The sequence below is a fragment of the Pestalotiopsis fici genome (genome assembly GCF_000516985.1).
Source record: "Pestalotiopsis fici W106-1 unplaced genomic scaffold PFICI_Scf_4, whole genome shotgun sequence".
NCBI lineage: Eukaryota > Fungi > Ascomycota > Sordariomycetes > Amphisphaeriales > Sporocadaceae > Pestalotiopsis > Pestalotiopsis fici.
Genome location: NW_006917094.1, coordinates 4,001,939 through 4,018,510, shown reverse-complemented (window position 1 = coordinate 4,018,510; position 16,572 = coordinate 4,001,939). Strand labels below are relative to the sequence as shown.

At 52.6% G+C, this 16,572-nt stretch overlaps 6 protein-coding genes across 6 annotated transcripts; 3 read left to right on the top strand and 3 right to left on the bottom strand.

Annotated features, from left to right (window-relative positions):
- Positions 1-670: 670 nt before the first annotated feature.
- PFICI_07200 (NEDD8-conjugating enzyme Ubc12) lies at positions 671-1,395 on the top strand (the record flags this gene model as incomplete). Its single annotated transcript, XM_007835781.1, has 3 exons — positions 671-691; positions 747-834; positions 923-1,395. The coding sequence occupies 3 exons, from the start codon at positions 671-673 to the stop codon at positions 1,393-1,395; spliced, it is 582 nt and encodes a 193-aa protein (XP_007833972.1).
- A 1,326-nt stretch (positions 1,396-2,721) lies between these two features.
- PFICI_07199 (Ketol-acid reductoisomerase) lies at positions 2,722-4,268 on the top strand (the record flags this gene model as incomplete). Its single annotated transcript, XM_007835780.1, has 4 exons — positions 2,722-2,932; positions 3,053-3,084; positions 3,210-4,156; positions 4,241-4,268. The coding sequence occupies 4 exons, from the start codon at positions 2,722-2,724 to the stop codon at positions 4,266-4,268; spliced, it is 1,218 nt and encodes a 405-aa protein (XP_007833971.1).
- A 905-nt stretch (positions 4,269-5,173) lies between these two features.
- On the top strand, positions 5,174-7,043 carry PFICI_07198 (uncharacterized protein; the record flags this gene model as incomplete). The annotated part of the gene is made up of 3 exons (XM_007835779.1): positions 5,174-5,465; positions 5,797-5,877; positions 6,136-7,043. The coding sequence occupies 3 exons, from the start codon at positions 5,174-5,176 to the stop codon at positions 7,041-7,043; spliced, it is 1,281 nt and encodes a 426-aa protein (XP_007833970.1).
- Positions 7,044-7,414: 371 nt separating this feature from the next.
- Positions 7,415-8,951, bottom strand: PFICI_07197 (putative gamma-glutamyl phosphate reductase; the record flags this gene model as incomplete). The annotated part of the gene is made up of 3 exons (XM_007835778.1): positions 7,415-8,298; positions 8,374-8,535; positions 8,651-8,951. 3 exons carry the CDS (start codon positions 8,949-8,951, stop codon positions 7,415-7,417), a joined length of 1,347 nt encoding a protein of 448 aa, XP_007833969.1.
- Positions 8,952-9,846: 895 nt separating this feature from the next.
- Positions 9,847-10,815, bottom strand: PFICI_07196 (uncharacterized protein; the record flags this gene model as incomplete). The annotated part of the gene is made up of 1 exon (XM_007835777.1): positions 9,847-10,815. One exon carries the CDS (start codon positions 10,813-10,815, stop codon positions 9,847-9,849), a length of 969 nt encoding a protein of 322 aa, XP_007833968.1.
- An 892-nt stretch (positions 10,816-11,707) lies between these two features.
- On the bottom strand, positions 11,708-15,842 carry PFICI_07195 (uncharacterized protein; the record flags this gene model as incomplete). The annotated part of the gene is made up of 2 exons (XM_007835776.1): positions 11,708-12,753; positions 12,824-15,842. The coding sequence occupies 2 exons, from the start codon at positions 15,840-15,842 to the stop codon at positions 11,708-11,710; spliced, it is 4,065 nt and encodes a 1,354-aa protein (XP_007833967.1).
- Between the last annotated feature and the right edge of the window lie 730 nt (positions 15,843-16,572).

Here is a 16,572-nt window from a genome sequence, read left to right as displayed (position 1 = left end):
AAATATAAGCTTTCTCTCTTATCGGTATCGTTGATGCAGCTTTGGCAGACGTAACACACCTCAAAATGTTCACATATGCACACTCAAAGTAAAAATCAATCGATGTTGTTTGAACTTACAATGTCCAAGCAAGATGTAGGACGGGGGGAGCACGTGAGCGAAGCAATCAGGCAACTCAAATACTCATCCGTTATTTTTAATCTTGCTTGATTTTGCAGTGACAATAATCGTGCACGGGCCATGTATCTGCCTGACTCGGAAGGAGCGTTTACCAGGCTGAGACCCAAACGGCTTCTTTGTTTCCCCCAGGACGTGGCGAGGCTTGCCTAGGAACTTTTTATTTTTTTAATCTTCGCGTTGCGTCACTCCGTATACATACTCTGGTTCTTGTACTTTGGACCTTCATGAATTCTGGGACTTCCATCTTTCGTGAACAATAAGCAACAAGGACAACGGAATCTGGTCATCTTTTTTTTTGTCATTGACCACTACCTGACAAGGTACCTATCTACCTTGGCGGTCTACCCCACCAACCAGTGACCGACCACACGCGACCGACCGCCACAACGTTGCGACTTATCGTCCCAATCTCCCCGCGCCGTTATAGTCACTGAAAACATTCCTGTGTCAATCAGCTTTTTCCGCGGCGATACGTCACACAACCGCCAAGATGTTGAAGATCTGGTCTATGGTATGCAGTTGCGGCGATATCTCTCGACAGACCGGCCGTGGCTAACAGCTTGTAGAAAAAGGAGCAGCAAAAGGCTGACAACGCCGATGCGCTGAGCGGCAAGAAGAGGAAGGTCAAGGCTGCTGAGCTGCGAGTTCACAAGGGTAAGACGCACACAATCTGAAGCGACTGAACCGGCACGAGTGGTAGCCATCGCTACAAGAGACTGACATGCTTCGTTTGACTTGCTAGATCTGGCCGAGTTGTCGTTACCCAAGACCATGAAACTCGAGTATGCCGACCCCGACGACATTCTGAACTTCAAGGTCATCATCACACCTGACGTCGGCTACTATGTTGGCGGCCAGTTCTCCTTTGACGTTGCCGTTCCCCAGTCCTACCCTCACGAGCCGCCCAAAGTCCGTTGCGAACCGACCATCTACCACCCCAACATTGACCTGGAAGGCAAGGTGTGCCTGAACATCCTGCGAGAAGAATGGAAGCCTGTCCTCAACCTCAACGCCGTCTTCATTGGCCTCCAGTTCCTCTTCGACCATCCCAACGAGCTGGACCCTCTCAACAAGGATGCCGCCAAAGATTTGTCGGACAGTAAAAGGAATGAGAGCTCGCGCCGCGGCAAGACCAGCTTCGAACAGAATGTAGCGACCTCAATGAGTGGCGGCAAGTTTGGGGGAGTCGAATACACGCGAGTCTTGATCGATTAGCACCTTGACGAACTCGGAGTCATGACAATACATTCGGCCCGCCAACTACGCCGGTACCGCCTATGATGCCGGTCAGACTGTAGGTTCGGCGGTTCAAGGCAGCTCAAGGCCGCAGTCGTCACCTGCGCGATCCACGAAGTCCGATATCGTCGGCCGTCCCACGCCGATTATTGCAAATCACCTACCTAGTCTCTATAATCAGGCTCGGCGACTTGCGCAACTTGAGCCTCTTTGGCATGTTCTCCCAACACCTCCCTCTGGCGGCCAGGGGATTGAGATCAGGAGCAATGGGATTCTTCCTCCTTCCTGACACATAGATTGAAGTTGATGCCGGGGGTCGTCGTCTTTCGAGGCGGCAAATCAATAGTACGTACCTAGAACCTAGAAGTGTTCATACATGCATTTGCTTGTGGCGTTTTTCTTTCCCAGCAGCGCACAGAGAGACAGATAAGACTGTCACGATGGAGATTTCGTCAGGTCTGGCATCGAGTCATCATGTCGCAGGTCAGCGTCTGTCACATTTTGTTCTAATTTCCCTTTTCGCAAGCAAATTTGTAGCATGGCATGGCAATATAGTTGAGTGCTCACCCATAGAGATTGATAAATATTCGTTTGAGACTGCGATCTACAGAGGTGTATCCGCAACATTTCATGCCCAAGTGATGTTTGATGACCTCGGCAACCACCAAATACGAAGCACACGAATAGTAAAACCAGATTATGATTGTTTTGTTGTGATTCGTCTCTTGTAGAGTCCCATGTTCGGCGGGCGCGGCCAGGGTATGGCTGCCGTTCTTGGTGTCTAGTTCTAGTGTAGTGTAGCGCAATATCTACGTACCTATTGGGCTCCATGCACTGGGTGACTGGTCTGACTGGGGACTCGGTAAAGTACGGAGCAATGAGTTGGGGAGGGCCAGCCAAGGAAGGGGGGAGAAGATTGGTCCAACGCGATCTCGCATCCCAAAATCCCACTATTGCTTAGGGAGACAGCGGGCGTGATTGGTCCGACCGACGGGCGCAGGGTGTCGATATACCCCAGTGAGCACAGGCCAATTGGACAAGCTAGGTAAGGTTCATGTCAAGGACTCAGAATCCACACTGGCTTCACCGCAGACAGCCCGAGCGCCGAAGTCGCTGGGCAACTGGGGAGCCACTTGGGAGCACCAGCTGCTCGACGCTCCGATCCCAGAAAAATTTCTGACCGAGCTTCGCTCTACTGAGAAAATAGTACATAATTGTCCCGTCAGTAAATAAGACATCGTCTTCCTCATTACCTGATCCTCACCTCCAGACAGATCTCCACTCCCACAATACACACCCGCAAAGATGGCCTCCAAATCATTCTCCAAGGCGCTCCGCTCGCCCATGGCCCGCCAGTTGGCTGCTCCCGCCGTCCAGCGCCGCACCTTTGTTGCTGCTGCTTCCGGCGCCGTGAGGGCCACTGCCGCCAAGGCTGCTGCCCGTCCCGTCGTTGCCAGACAGCAGGTCCGTGGTGTCAAGACCATTGACTTTGCCGGTGTCAAGGAGGACGTCTACGGTAAGTTTTAACTCGCTTCTTTGCTCGCTTCCGCTTCCGCTTTCGCCATTGAACCCCGTGAAACATTGCTCAAGCTCGAGAGCTCAATTTTGGCTGACGAAAATTCTTTTACCACTACAGAGCGTGCCGACTGGCCCAAGGAGAAGCTTCTGGTGAGTCATTCCAAGTTCAAGTGGCAATTCAATTGAGCACATCTACCATCCCAAAGTGGCTCAATTGGATAGCTTCCTTGATCAACTCGAGAGATATCAACTCAGATGACTGACAATCAATGTAGGAGTTCTTCAAGAACGACACCCTCGCCCTCATCGGCTACGGTTCGCAAGGTCACGGTCAGGGTCTCAACCTCCGTGACAACGGCCTGAACGTCATCATCGGTGTCCGAAAGAACGGTCAGTCGTGGCAGGACGCCCTGCAGGATGGCTGGGTTGAGGGCAAGAACCTGTTCGAGGTCGACGAGGCCATCTCCCGCGGTACCATCATCATGAACCTGCTTTCCGATGCTGCCCAGTCCGAGACCTGGCCCGCCATCAAGCCCCAGCTCACCAAGGAGAAGACCCTCTACTTCTCCCACGGTTTCTCCCCCGTCTTCAAGGACGTTACCAAGGTCGATGTCCCCAAGGACATTGATGTCATCCTCGTCGCCCCCAAGGGTTCCGGCCGTACCGTCCGCTCTCTCTTCCGTGAGGGCCGTGGTATCAACTCCTCCTTTGCCGTCTACCAGGACGTCTCTGGCAAGGCCGAGGAGAAGGCTGTTGCCCTCGGTGTCGCTGTCGGCTCCGGCTACCTCTACAAGACCACCTTTGAGAAGGAGGTCTACTCTGACCTCTACGGTGAGCGTGGCTGCCTGATGGGTGGTATCCACGGTATGTTCCTTGCCCAGTACGAGGTTCTCCGTGAGCGTGGCCACAGCCCCAGCGAGGCCTTCAACGAGACCGTTGAGGAGGCTACTCAGTCCCTCTACCCTCTCATTGGTGCCAACGGCATGGACTGGATGTACGAGGCTTGCTCCACCACCGCCCGCCGTGGTGCCATTGACTGGACCCCCAAGTTCAAGGATGCCCTGAAGCCCGTCTTCAACGACCTCTACAACTCCGTCCACGACGGTACCGAGACCCAGCGATCCCTCGATTACAACGGCCAGAAGGACTACAGACAGAAGTTCGAGGCCGAGATGGAGGAGATCCGCAACCTCGAGATCTGGAGAGCTGGCAAGGCCGTCCGGTACGTATATTTTACACCATCATAGTCATGGTTCTTTCCCCATTGTCCTTGCGAGAGCAATTTTTACTAACATAATTTGCACAGTGCTCTCCGTCCCGAGAACCAGAAGTAAGCGGTTGGTGTTCAATTTGTGATAGGTTGGTATCTGGATGGAGGGGCATGATTGGCTTCTGCTTGTACTTGTACATGGGGATTCCCATGAAAAATCTCATGAGGAATCTTTGGGAAACGGGCCAAAAAGTTATCTATTTCGGCTCGACTTGATTCGGGTGTTACACAATAGAGCGGGTTTCTTTCTGGCGTCTTTCAAAAAACCAGCAGCACGTTATAGCTGAATGAGACAAGGTCGTACACTACCTGTTTTTTTCTTGTTCCTTGGATTGACTGCCCTGTCTCCGCTATCGGATGCAGCTTGTGATTGGCAATTGATGCAGCCTCATTCGATACCCCAGACTTTTCCCCTTCTTCCAATAAAGCGGATTGGTCGCTTGCCGCCGGGCCAGTATCCCGTTATATCTCGCAATCCGACTCCTAGTCAATAGGTGGGTTTAGTTGCATCGGTTTCGGTCGGAGGAATAATTGACATCGGTGGTTTCGGTCGGAGCTATAGTTGCCCTCTTTGAGACTTGTGCAGCCCGTTATGCCGAGAACGTCCATCGCCTTCCATCGAAGCCTATAGAGTCATACAGTTTTGAAGACACGGCTTTTTCTCTCTTGTAGTTAACAAGTTGAAGCGTCTCATAACATTGTCTAAAAAAGACCAGCTATCTTATCTAAACACATGGGCATCTCCAGTTCCCCCGCTCTCTCCACCTTAAACACTCTATACCAGGTTCCCCAAATCTCTACGCCTCGTGATTTTCTTATTCCCTCGTAATATTATTCCCAATTCCATCACCAGAAACCCCCCAAAAAAGACGTTGACGAGGGAGACAGGGAAGAGAAGGCTTAGATACATCAAATTCCTTATTTATCCTCCTCTTACACCAAAAAAAAAAAAAAAAAAGGAAAGAGAGAATGGCCGACCCGAGCACATCTCCACCGCTGACGCGGGCCTCGGTGGTGGCGGCGCACGACCTCATCAAGCCATATGTGCACCACACACCGACGCTGACCAATGCAACATTGACGCGGCTGGCGAGCACGCCGCGGACCGAGGCCGAGCTGGCGGGCTCCGAGTGGGAGGAGAAGAAGAAGAACAAGGATGGGTCGACGACTACGAGCGGTGGCGCAAAGCCCATCATGCGCCTCTGGTTCAAGTGTGAGAATCTCCAGAGGATTGGCGCGTTCAAGGTGCGAGGGGCTTTTCGTAAGTTGGACCTATTTCTTATTTTTTTTTTTCCCCCTACTCCTGTTCTATTGCTCCCCAATTCGTGGTGCATGAGTCTATGAGCTCGGCTGTACTAGTTTATCAGAATGATCATGATGGGAATGTGATCAGAGAGATGGGGAGTGGCAAGTGAGACAGATGGGTGGGTATATACATATGTATCCCCCATTCGCCGAGATAGAAATCTTTCCAGACGAATGGAAAGTCAAAGTCTACAGCCAGGGAGGTTTACGGGCATGACCGAATCACCTGCTCGTTTGTAATCTCGCGAGACAGACGAAAGACGATGCTAATATCCAGAAACTTGCAGATGCTATAGAACGGTTGAAGAGAGAACCCGGATGGGAGGCTGGCGGCGGAGTAAATCGGGGCGTTGTGACGCATAGCTCAGGTAAGATCATCTATATTTCCTTCTGGGGAAAACCCCCCTTCCCACCTTTGACTGTACAGGGGAATATATCGCGCCCTGGAGAGGGTACCCTGGAACCTCACACGTGGGCCTTTGAATACATCAAGACCCAAGAGTTTCTACAACTCCTCCAACCCCCCCCCCCCCCCCCCCTCTCTTCTGATGGAACTATTACTCCTTCAAGATGCAAACCTAATTTTTACCTTTATTCCAAAACACCGACTGATGTATACCGCGTAGGGAACCACGCGCAAGCCCTGGCCCTTGCCGCCCGGACTAATGGCATCCCGGCCTACATTGTGATGCCCTCCATCTCGCCGCCGCCCAAGATTGCCGCCACGCGCGGCTACGGTGCCAACGTCATCTTTAGCGGCTCGACCTCGGTCGAGCGCGAGGCCGTCTGCGCCCAGGTCATCCAGGACACGGGCGCCCGCCTCGTCCCGCCCTATGACCACCCGGACATAGTCCTGGGCCAGGGCACGCTGGGTCTCGAGCTGCAAGAAGACGCGGCCCGGATGATGGCCGAGGCCGAGAAAGAGGCCTCGACAAGGTCACCACCACCGGCCGACGGCTCGGGCTCGGCGAAAACCACGACGCCTGATGGACTGATGCAGCGCGGCGGGGGCAAAAAGGGCCTGGACATCATCCTGGCCCCCTGCGGCGGCGGCGGCATGCTCTCGGGCGTGGCGCTGTCGTGCGAGGGGACGGGGATCCGCGTCTTTGGGTGCGAGCCCTCGCACGAGGGCGCCGACGACGCCAAGCGCGGCTTCGAGAGCCCCGACGGCCGCCGCGTCGAGGTGGTCAAGACGCTGACCGTGGCCGACGGGCTGCGCACCCCCGTCGGCGCCGTGCCCTGGTCCGTGATCCGCGAGCGCGGCCTCGTCGAGGGCTTCTACAGCGTCTCCGAGGTCGAGATCAAGAGGGCCCTCCGCCTCGTCCTGGAGCGCTTCAAAATGGTTGTCGAACCCAGTGCCTGCGTGCCCTTGGCTGTTGCTTTGTATAATGAGGATTTCCGGGCCCGAATCCAGAGAGAGTACGGTGACGGTGGTGCCAATGTGGGCGTTGTGTTTAGTGGAGGAAACCTGGATCTGGAGGTTCTCGCCAAGATTGTCATGGAAGGGAAGACGGAGACGGAGAAGAAGGAGTAAAGAGGAACGAGCTTTAGATTTCCAAGCAAGTATAGATTGGTTGGCTTGAGGGTACACATTGGATTAAAGTGGAGTGACGTCGTAAGGATAGAAGCTGCACAAGATGTTACAACGCATTATAGAAATTGTCATGGTACTCAAGAAGGCCTGAAAATCAAGAAGCTTAGATCCGTGAAAAGAAGCAATTTTTAGAAAGCAAGGACGTTCTCATTTATCAGTAATGCTATCCAGGTCACAAAATATTTATAATACATCTTCAATCATCTGCCGAATGAAGACTTAATGTCTGGTGGTAAACTTTTTGTTTTTTTGTACTCATTCTATTTTTCATTTTTTGCCCTTCTAGAGTCATCTTCAAAAGACGGCGATACTTACAAGGGCAGTCTCTCATGCTTGAATCTCTTCTGCCCCTCACCCTCGCCGTAATTAGCCGTCAGCTGTCCAGCACCACGAATCTTGTACTTGTAGATCATGAGACCCTCGAGACCGACGGGGCCACGCGAGTGAATCTTATTGGTACTGATGCCAACTTCGGTACCAAAGCCATAGCGCATGCCGTCGGCCAGGCGCGTGGGTGCATTCCAGTAGACACCCGCAGCATCAATGGCCGACATGAAGCGCTCTGCCAGCTCCTGCGACGACGTCAGGATAGCGTCCGTGTGCTTGGAGCCGTGTGTGTTGATGTGGATGATGGCATCCTCGATGCCAGAGACTGTCTTGACTGCCAGGTCCAGCGACAGGAACTCGGTGTCGTAGTCGGCGTCTTGCGCGTCGACAATGAACTTGTCGGCCCCCGAGAGCTTGCTCGTGAGCGCGTCCTTGCTCTTGTCGTCGCAATGAAGAGTGACACCCTTGGCAATGAGTGCCTCGGCAGCGACAGGCAATAGTGTAGCTAGGGCAGACTCCTGGACCAGCAGAGTCTCCACGCTGTTGCAGGCGGCAGGGTAGGTAGTCTTGGAGTCGACAAGGACGCCTGCTGCCAGCTTGGCGTCTGCCGACTCTTCCAGGTAGATGGAGCACAGTCCATCGGCGTGACCCAGGACCGGGATCTTGGTAGATGACTTGATGTATCGTACCAACTCGTTGCCGCCCCTGGGAATGACCAGGTCGATATACCTGTCCAAGCCAAGGAGCTGCGGGATCACATCTCTCGTCGTGACCAGCTGCACGGCACCATTGGGCACTTGTGTCTGCTCCAAAGCTTGAGAAATGACCTTGGAGATGGCAATGAATGATTCTGTCGATTCCTTTCCACCTACGGCAAAGTCAGTCTTCTGGACCAAGAAGGAGGCTCAGGTACTGTTGAATTTGAAAAAAAAAAAAACCGCACCTTTGAGAATGGCTGCGTTTCCAGACTTGACTGCTAGCGAGGCAATATTGGCAATGACTTCCGGTCGTGCCTCAAAGATGATTAACAAGACGCCAATGGGGCAAGTAACTCGTTCCAAATCCAAGTTGTCATCCAGTTTTGTCCGCAACGTGACTTTGCCCACTATTTGTCTCTACTGTTAGTGGATGCTTTTGTCAAGGTCAATTACATGACCCAGCTGCCATGTGAGGGAGATGTGATAATCGGGATGTCTTCTCAGACATGTCAATTCACTTACCTGGATCTTCCAAATCCCGAACATCGAGTATGCCCTTGAGCATGTCCTCCCACTTGCCCTTCTTGTTGAGATCTAGGCGGGCGACTAGGCTCTGGCTCAGCTCGCCGTTGGAGGCGGCCTGGCGAGCGAGCTCGAGGTCGCGGGCGTTGGCGGCGAGGATCTCGTCCCGCGCCGCCGTGAGTCCCGAGTGGATCGCCGTCAAGGCGTCGTTCCGTGCAGACGCCGGGAGGGTAGCCAGAATGTGGGATGCACTCTTGGCCGCCTGAGCAGCGTCCACTGGAGATGCGTTGGTCAAGGACATGATGAGATTGCCGGGGTTCCTTTTATTCCTGGGCCTCGTCTCTTTCTCTTGTTCCTGGTCCCTAACTGCCTTGAAAGATATGATAGGGAATGTCTGTCTTATTCAATATCGTTGAGGTTGACAACGTACGTGGGCGTTTCTTCTTCTTCTTTTTTTTTTTTTTGTCCGTCCTCCTGCCGGTAGGTGCTAATAGCGGGTGGCTCCGAAAACCGCAACCGTTCCCCGGATCAGTCAATCAGTGGGCAACAAGCTTTTTCTGGAGTTGCAAAGCGGCCAAACGTCGTCAGCCACCTTCCCAATCGTGTCCAGTCCCGAAACCACTATTATTGACGAGTTTTGAGGAATAAATGGTGTATTACTATGCAATCAAGAATATTACACATTTCTGTTTCTTGCTTTTTTCTTTTTCTCTTTTCTTTGGGCGAGATTGACTCATCGAGGCTTCCCAACTGACTGTATTGTTGGCCCCACTCAACGAAATCGCGGAGTTGGGCTCCCGCGCCTTCTATAATACATCTCCACCACCAACAAATGACGAAATAGGTAGGCTACCGAAGAGATTCTACGATATAATTTCTCTATATTGTATTAGTGATTGACATATCATCCTATTTATGATATAATCATCAATTATGACGCGACGTGGCTTGAAAACATACTGTTATTTTGAAACAGGTCGGCGTGTGCGAGCATAGCATTGTTAGACACCTAACCTTGGGTATATGAGGTATTCTCAAAGGTCGAGACCAAGCCTAGGTTTGTTCTTATAGGCATCTCCAGCTTCATCCCACCATCCCATGACCACAATAGTATTTCGAGACTGCAGCATATCAGCCATACACACATATATAAACAACCACCGCCTCTTATACTAACTCAATATATATCGCCATGCTTAGCTCGCTTTCCGCAACGAATTGTAGTGCTCTCCTAGACCGTATCCATGCCTGTAATATGCCAACCATATCCGCGGCGTCTCTCCCGGCGCGGCGCCGGTACCCGGCTCAATCGTTTCCGTCCGGCCATCTTGCACAACCTTGATCTCGACGCCATATGCGTCGGCCAGCGCCTTGAGCTCCAGCTGCCCACCCCACTCGGCCGTGTCCCTGATCTTGCGCACGTATTGCTCAAAGTCCTCCTCCAGGAAAGGCGCAAAATCATCCCGGTGATCTTCCATGTAGTCTGTTGCCCTGCGCCTGACCGTCTTGTACGGTGGCTGGCCGTCCGCGTTGCTGGCGCCGCTGCTGCCCAGCGCCATTCCCTTTTGCGAAAGCTGGTCTGCCACGGCAGAGAACAGGCAGTGCCCGTCGGGCCGTATCTCCTCTTCTACCAGGCCATTGGCTTCAAACTCCCGCAGCAGGTACTTCTTCTCGACCGCGCGGTGGTCCGTCATGTTGCTCGCCTCCTCTTCAGCCGCAACAGCCGCGGCCTCTTGCTCCGCGCGACGTCGGGCCATACGTTCTTGTTGCCGATTGCGCTTCTTTCCAGGACCACCTCCTTGTGTCTGTGCTCCGTTCGATATCGATATATTCTCCAATTCGTCCGCCAGGCCATCCCGTCCTTCGTCCTGGACAGCAGTAGTGCCATTGGTCTCGGGGTTTGTGGCCGCCTGTTGGGTAGCTTCCTCTTGATCTAGTTCCTCCCGGTCATCGACTTCTTGCCTCTTGTCCCCATTCAGTACAGCCAATTCCTCGCCCTGCTGCTCTCGGAGCACCCTTTCGAGCTCGGCGCACTCGTCATTGACGCCTTTTCGTGTCTTCTTGGTCGCGTTCTTCTTTTTGTTGGTGATTCGCGATTGGAGGTCTCGTTGCTCCTTTCGGTGGCGCGCCTGCATGGCCTCGAGAGTTTCCGACCCCGAGTCCATCTTCGTTGAATGGGCGTGTAGCGCCTAGAACCAAGAAAACTTAAAAGACGATCGAAAGAGGACTTTGTCTTTCTATGGTGGCCCGAGGATTGAAAACTAAATTATATATAGAAAGTGACAAGCTGGATAGTCGAGGGACTTTCTTGTTGATTGAAACCGTGAAATAGTTGCAACTAAAGCTGTTGAATTTGAATGAGGGAATGTTCAGATATTTCTTCGGTTCGGCACGGGGAGCGTTGCTAAATCGGTACCTTACCTAGTAGACAATGGAGGGGCATTTGGCGGGGCTCTTCAGTCAGTGCATGTGGACTGCAACTTGCGCCAATACACTCGCTACTGTATAATAATAATACACAAGTAGTCCAGGCATTATACATTTGGCAACACCAACGTATCCAATGATCCTGCCTACTTGGCTCCAGACATCTCTCGATTCGTCACACTGAGGTGAAAAAAGCTAATATGCATTTAATCTCTTTTTTATATTTTACTATATACATTATAGAGCATCAGTCTATCTTTGGAGCGATGTCGCATATGTGATTGGGTATATGTATCGTGGCCTTGTTGGCATCACGGAAGCCTTTAATAATCCAGGCCGTAATAGCCATGTCTGTCCTTTGGCCTTCTGCCTTGTCCTGCCCCATCTAATCTCCGAGATGAAGGGCGGCCGGGTTCCCCTAGCCAAAGCAGTGATGCTAAAAGTGTCTAGAAGAGGGTGAGAGACAAATGAAAACTAATGGAGTTGTGACGACTCCTTCGGCCGTGGTCGAGCATGCTCAGAGTTCCACTCCTAGCTATAATTTTGGAAAAAACAAATGTTGCTTCAAGAAAAATCCAAGAAACAACTGGGTATCAGGTAATCTCAGCGCCTATTCTCTCTCATGCGAGATCAGAATCCTTTGAAGGGATCGTCCCTAAAGTAATCTTCCTCATCGCCCGCCCTACTTCCTCCATAATAGTCGTCTGTGCCGCGCGCTGAACGGGGTCCATAGTTATCACGTTGTCTGCTTCGGCTCCTCTGGCGGCGAATCTCCTTGCTGCGTCTACGAGCTCGGTATCGGAGCTCTTCATCTTCGGGATACTCATCGACTCTGGGAAAGGCGAGAGGGCTGATGAACGCCTCCATACGGATTGTACCAATGGCTTCAAAGAAATTATTACCCGGTCTTGAAGAAGCGTCGGATGTACGTTGCGAGCGAGACGCCGCCGAGCTCATGGCCCAGGTCGAGTGTCCGTTGGTGGATGGTTGATAGAGGTCTGATGACCCAGTTGTGATGACGCTGTTTCCAGCCGTGCTGTCAGTGTATCGATGATGCGAAGGTTGTGGCGATGAAAAGCCACGGAAAGACAGCGGCGGTGGGATGTGTCCACCAGTGTTGCTTCTCTTGCGACCGTGGAGGCCCGCCTGGTTGGCTCGCTCATGCACTCTTTCCGAGGATCTGTCGTGGAATCGAGGTATCAATGGTGGCTCTGCTACATCCCTCGAAAGATCGCGCTGGTGATTCAAGGCTGCAGACAAGGCATCAGTCTTGAAGTCAATTGCTTCCCCGAGCTGTCTCGGGCTTGTAGCAGAGTCAGATGGTGTTGTTGGGCTCCTGCTCTTTTTAAGCATAATAGAGTCGCGAATGCCGGGCTTCTTGGCTTTGGATGGAGGCGGTCCAATGTTGGGTGCCAGAGTAGGCGCTGGTGCTAATTTTGCTGCTGTTGGGCCCGTGGGAGCAGGTGCCGCTGGGGAGATCATATCCGGAACTGCCTGCTGCGAATGGGCCAAGAAGGCCAAAGCCGTGAGCCACAGGTAGTGTCTTTCTGCCGATACAGCTGTAAACTTGAGCGCCCTTTGAGGCGTTAGGATGAGTATAGACCGGTTGAAAATCTGTCCTGCGCCTCTAGGCGGGGCGTTATCGTCTTTAACATCCAATACTGACTGGATCGTCACTGTAGGCAAATTTTAGCATGGATACTGGAGAAAAAGAACGAAGAGCATGTCAACACAGAAAAAACTCACATTTTCGGCCAGCCTTGCCCATGAGGGCACTGCCAGATGATGGCTGTTTGCTGCTCCAGAGTATAGCACGTTCGTACGGTGCCAGCCATACCCAACGCTTGTGACGGTCATTGCTGTTCTCCTCGGCCTTTGTTTCGGCCATACCAAAGGATTTCCTCCTCCTGACATACTTGAACATCCACTCTCCGACCATGGTTTGAGCAATGGCTTCGACAACGCCTGAAGCCGGTTGAGATGGTTGAGAGCTGGCAACAGACTCAACCGCAATGTTATCATCGGTGTATGCCGTCGTGACTGATGGTTGGTAGCGATGACTTCTGGCTCGTGGCGCTCTGCTCTCACGTCGTGGGGTTGTTATATCGTTTCTTGGCAGCGGTGGTAGCCCAGGACTCTCAGGTGCTTCTGATGGGGTCATCGGTGGTGGTGAACGGCTGTCTTGTCGATATCGGGAGCCACGTGGCAGAGCCGCTGCGGAACGGGCCTTGCGTATGCTGTTGGATCGGTAGGACCTACTACCCCTGGCGCTCCGTCGATGCCGTGGTTCTCCGAACCTCGTGGGGCTGCGTTGCCCGTCGCTGAAATTGTTTACATTGATACCAGGCTGACGCGAACTCGCCCTCGTGGGAATAGGGAAAGGGGGGTCTTTCATATTCTGCAGACTAGGGCTCCGTGAGCGCCCTTGATGAGATGCTATCCCATTCTGAATCATGGCTGACTTGCGCATGACGCCAGTGCGATATGACGAGGGTTTATTGACAGAAGGCTTACGGCCATGTGATTTCCGTTCATCGCCCATGCTGAAGCCATTATAGGCACTGTAGGCACTCATTTGCTTGATAGTGTTTCGTGCTTGCTTTAGAATAGCGGGTGCCTGGTCGATGGTCGAGGTTGTTACGATTGACTCGGTCTGTCGATGCTTGCTTGGCTTTGACTGGGGCGAGGACAAGGCAGTGCGGAACTCGGAATCGCTGCCTGCCAAATCGTCCTCATCGGAGCTGGCTTCCTCGAATCCTGTAAACAGGCTGCTGATCCGGTGTGGCCGTTTGAAAGGCGCTTTTTTGCTCGACAAAGAACCATTGTCGTTGTTACCGGGATACGCATCACGAGTTTCTTCTGGGGATACGGGTCGCGAAGCAACGAGATCCGATGTAAAACTTGGTTGGCTGGTCAGCCGACGAGGATTCCGAGGAGGCAAGTTGCCGGGCAGTGGCGTGAAAGTTTTGAGATCCTCGTTGGGCATGGCCAGGGGAGGGTTCGGTGAGACTGGGCGTGACGAGATGGCCGAGGGGTGAAGATGAGCGGGTAATTTATCAAGACGTGTATCGACTCGAATTTCATCCGTCTGCATGGCAGTCGATGTGGTTGGTACCGGCTCGAGGATAGTCACTTGGCAGCCGAAATCCTTCACATATTGAGGCAAACGATGCGGCCGAGGAGATGATGCCCGAGATGTTGGGGGATGAATGCTGATGCTGGGAACGAGAAGTGGTGAGGCCGAACGAGACTGTTGCGTGGGAGATGGGTAGACATCGGTTTGTGTACCAGAGGTGATCATGGGCGGCCTAGTTGCTTCCAGTGGTTTCACCTCGACTGTCGGCAACGAGACTACTTGTAATGGCATGACTGGAGTTGCAGGAGGGCTAAGCGGTTCACTCAGAGTTTGAGAGCTTGTGGAAACCATTGATCTGAGCACAGGTGGTGGCTCAATTGGCACAGGTTTGGCAGCGTGCACACGTTTCCTGCTTTGATTGGCCTCCCATTCAGCCTTTGGTGCACCATCGATTTCAAGGGGTTTCCCAGTCTTGATAGACTCTGCCATTGCCTTCACTGGCGCCATCTTCGGCGAGGGCGGCGGAGAAAATTGCACACCGGTGTCTGTATACTCTGGCTTCGGAGCCGGAGCAGACGGCGTTTCATCATCCTCACGGATTCCACCCTCGAGCCTGTCGAGCACGGTTTGATTCATGTACAAGCGCCCGCGTGCAACACTACCTGGTCGAGCGTAGCTTTCGCTACTCAAGTTGCGACGGTGCGTCTTCTGTGCCGTCTTGGACAAGATACTCTCTCGGCTAAAGTTGCGCACATGGTGACGACTTTGCTGAGACATGACGCTTTGCCTGCCGTCAGGCTCGGTCTCGTATTCATCGTCATCGTCAAAGTTGAGCTCATCCGCAAGACTATGACCGTTCATCTTATCTGGAACGACTGAGTATCGCACGCTGGTCCCCAAGCTTCTTATGCTGGCAGCATCATTATCTTTGGCCCCATCCTCTGGGTCTGGGTCACTCTGCTGTTGGCGCTGGCTCTGTGATGCCTGATACTGCGCCACTTCGTCAAGGATAGCTTTGAGTCGGGTATCTGCGACATGGAGTTTTCTCTCGTATTTGCGGCGCTCCTCCTCCCATTCATCTTTCTCTTTGACCCACAGCTCATGAGTCCTTTGCGAGTCTTCTTCCTGGCTGCGAGCCTTTTTCTGTGCAACCTCGAGCCGTTTTTTGGTGTCCGTGATGGCGTCGACAGCCTCATCACGTTCCTGGGACAATTCACCTAGCGCAGAAGAGGTGCCTCCCTCAAGCAAGGCGAGCTGGCGCTTTAAGGAACGGCTCTCCTTGGCATTTTTGAGCAAGTTGGACCGAAGAGACTCCTGCTCTTCGCGTGAGCTGTGCAGCGTAGCTTCGAGACCCTCAATAAACTTTAGCTTCTCCTCCTGATCTCTTCGCAAAGAGAGAATCTCAGAGACGAGATTTGCGTGGAGCGTCGGTGTGAATCGACGAGGGTCTAGAATGCTAATCGATTCATCCACAACGACATCTCTAGAGGATCGTTTCGAATGTCTATCATTCCTTTCCGATGGCAACGGCGGCGGGGGGGATGAGCTGATCTCGGGTGTTGCTGATCTTCGCGATCGTCTTGAACTTCTAGATGGTGTCCGGAATGGCGTGTCGGACGGCGTGGGCAGGGTTGCTGCAGCGAGGTCACTGCTCAGCATGTCCTCAGGCTCAGTTTGATATCCCGGCATTGTGTCTGTCGGTTTGGTCCAAACGTTTCTTGATTCTGCTCAGTCAGAACCGGCCACAACGGTGTTGCATGCTATTTGTCACGCAAGCAGCACTATAAACACGCGGGATCGCTGCTTCGAGTCTGAGGAGGAGACTGATAGTCTCTCGACTGACTGAGACGCAATTGACTATATTTTTGCTTGCGATAACAGCGACTAGGGTGTTGTTGCCTTAATATAGGAGTGAGACTCCAATGGCCCCCGTCTATACTTGACTGGCTCCACTATTAGCACTGCACTTCGTCGTAACGCATGAGCATTGTGAATCAGGCACAGCGCAAGGGTCACAGCTCAGCCTATAACAAACATACCTGGCAAATAGAAGGGACAAGCTATTGAGTGTGACAAAAGTAACACAAATGCTGAAAGAGGTCAGCGAGCGCCTCCCAATCATACATACGCTGACCGCCTCCACACTCATCCACTTTGAGGATTGCTTCTATTGGGATTGACGAATGTGAGGTACTTACCTGAGAAACTGTTGTTGCGTAGTCAAGACCTTTGGGCTTGCATTTGATTCGGGTGCATATCAAATCTCAAGAACTGAGTCAGTTCTGGGTGAACATGGTCACTGGGCTGAGTTTCGTGGACGTGTTCATGCGCAGACAGGCATTTGTTCGGCAGTTCGAGGCGCAGAAAATAATGGAGTCCCAACTAACACCCGGAGAGTTTGTTGGTTACGCACAGTATC